Source organism: Bison bison, unplaced genomic scaffold (genome assembly GCF_000754665.1).
Source record: "Bison bison bison isolate TAMUID 2011002044 unplaced genomic scaffold, Bison_UMD1.0 scf7180017864518, whole genome shotgun sequence".
NCBI lineage: Eukaryota > Metazoa > Chordata > Mammalia > Artiodactyla > Bovidae > Bison > Bison bison.
In genome coordinates, this window is record NW_011495071.1 from 20,058,058 (window position 1) to 20,059,756 (window position 1,699).

A 1,699-nucleotide genomic window follows, 5' to 3' on the forward strand; every position below is an offset into this window, starting at 1 on the left:
CCCATTTGAGAGTATTGGTCTCCATACCTGCACAGTGGTGATAAAAGCCCCTACCTACCTCACAGACAAACCAGGAGGCTCAAAAGAGATAATGTGTGAGAAAGTACTTCCTGAAACTGTCAGGTGCTACATGATTCTTAGGTGGTAACACACTAATATTTTGGGGCAGCATATGGAGTTTTATTTCTTTCAATTTCAGTTTCAGAGAGATATATACAGTAGTTAAAGAGCAAATTTAGAATATGATCATTTCATTTGGAAGAATTAGAATGCTATCTAGAAACTTCTTAATAGCACATCTCAAAAGATTGTCTTAAAAAAAAAGATTGTCTTAATAACAAAAAAAAATCCTTTTAAGCCTGCAAGAATTATTTTGTGAAATAGACTAGAAAAGCAAATTTAAAAACATTGAAAAAATAGTGAAAGTTGAGGTGTACATTCCTAACATCTCAAAATATTTAAAAAATTGTATAGAAGAAAAACATTCTGCTAAGGGTGACGTCATGATAGGAAGAAAGTATTTCAGTACAGGGTATCGCAAGATACTTACAGCTGACAGGGCCAAGATTTGTTGTTGAATTGTTTCTTCATCATTACTATCAACCCATGGTGGCACTGCTACTTCTAAAAGGTTTTTAATGGCAAAGAAGTAAAAATAGGTTACAAGGGTTACGTTGTGACACCAGAAACTAACACAACATTGTAAAGCAACTACACTACAATTAAAAAAGGGGGGTGAGGGGGTTACACTGCCATCTGTGGCTTGAAGGAGTGAGAAAGTTTCCACATAACCATTTTAGCAATTTACTAACAAGTTCCAAATACGAACACTCATTGTAATCCTCAGAGTTAACGTATGAATCTTATGCACGTATGCATTTGGTAAAAAATGGACTTGCATCATACAATGGAAAAGTGGAAGAATGCCTTGACTAGGTGACCCAAATCAACATCACCCAGAAGACAGAGATGGCCACTGTAGGCCTCCAGATGTGATCTCTTGAGAAGGATTCATCATGTAGGCAGTCTTCTGGCCAAGCATGCATAATCTGAATCTGATCATGAGGAAATATCAGACCAAGCCCAGATGAGGAATGGTCTATTTTAAAAGAAGGAGCACAACAAAAAGTGCAGCACTGTATCCAAGACGACGCTGTACTGAGAGGGGAAAGTGTATAAAGGATGTTACTGGGTCAAGTGACAAAATTAGACTGTGAATATTATGTCAATGTTAAATTGCCTAAAGCTGGTAACTGTACCACTGGTGATTATATAAAAGAATATTCCTAATTCTTAGGAAATGCATACTGAATGGAACGGAAAAATAAAAGTGAACCTGCCTCCAAACCTTTCACTCCCAATCCATCCACAGTTCCCATCTCAGAGGCACCAACTAGCCCTGAGCCAGGGTCAACTTTACTGCTTCCCACGAACTACCAGGTTACACTGCCCTGTACAGTAGTTGACTTGTCCCAAAGAGCCGCTTCCCAGTTTTGGGTATCTGAAGACAACAATGCCTGATGGGAACTCAGCACAGGACTAACTAGTTCTTTCTGAATTTGTGGTACTGCTCAAACCAACTGAAGTATTTCACACTACTTTTGCCAGATTGTGTCTGAAAACCACCAAACAGTAAAAGCAGGCATTTTGAGATCTTGCAACTGCAAACATTTAAACGAATATTTGTCAGTAAAGAAAT

At 38.1% G+C, this 1,699-nt stretch overlaps 1 protein-coding gene across 1 annotated transcript in view; it reads right to left on the reverse strand.

Moving 5' to 3' along the window:
* The window catches only part of SYAP1 (synapse associated protein 1), a 42,490-nt gene that overhangs the window by 30,149 nt on the left and 10,642 nt on the right, over positions 1-1,699 (reverse strand). Inside the window, 1 exon segment of the mRNA XM_010830627.1 lies at positions 551-624. Within this exon segment, the coding sequence (XP_010828929.1) occupies positions 551-624 (74 nt within the window).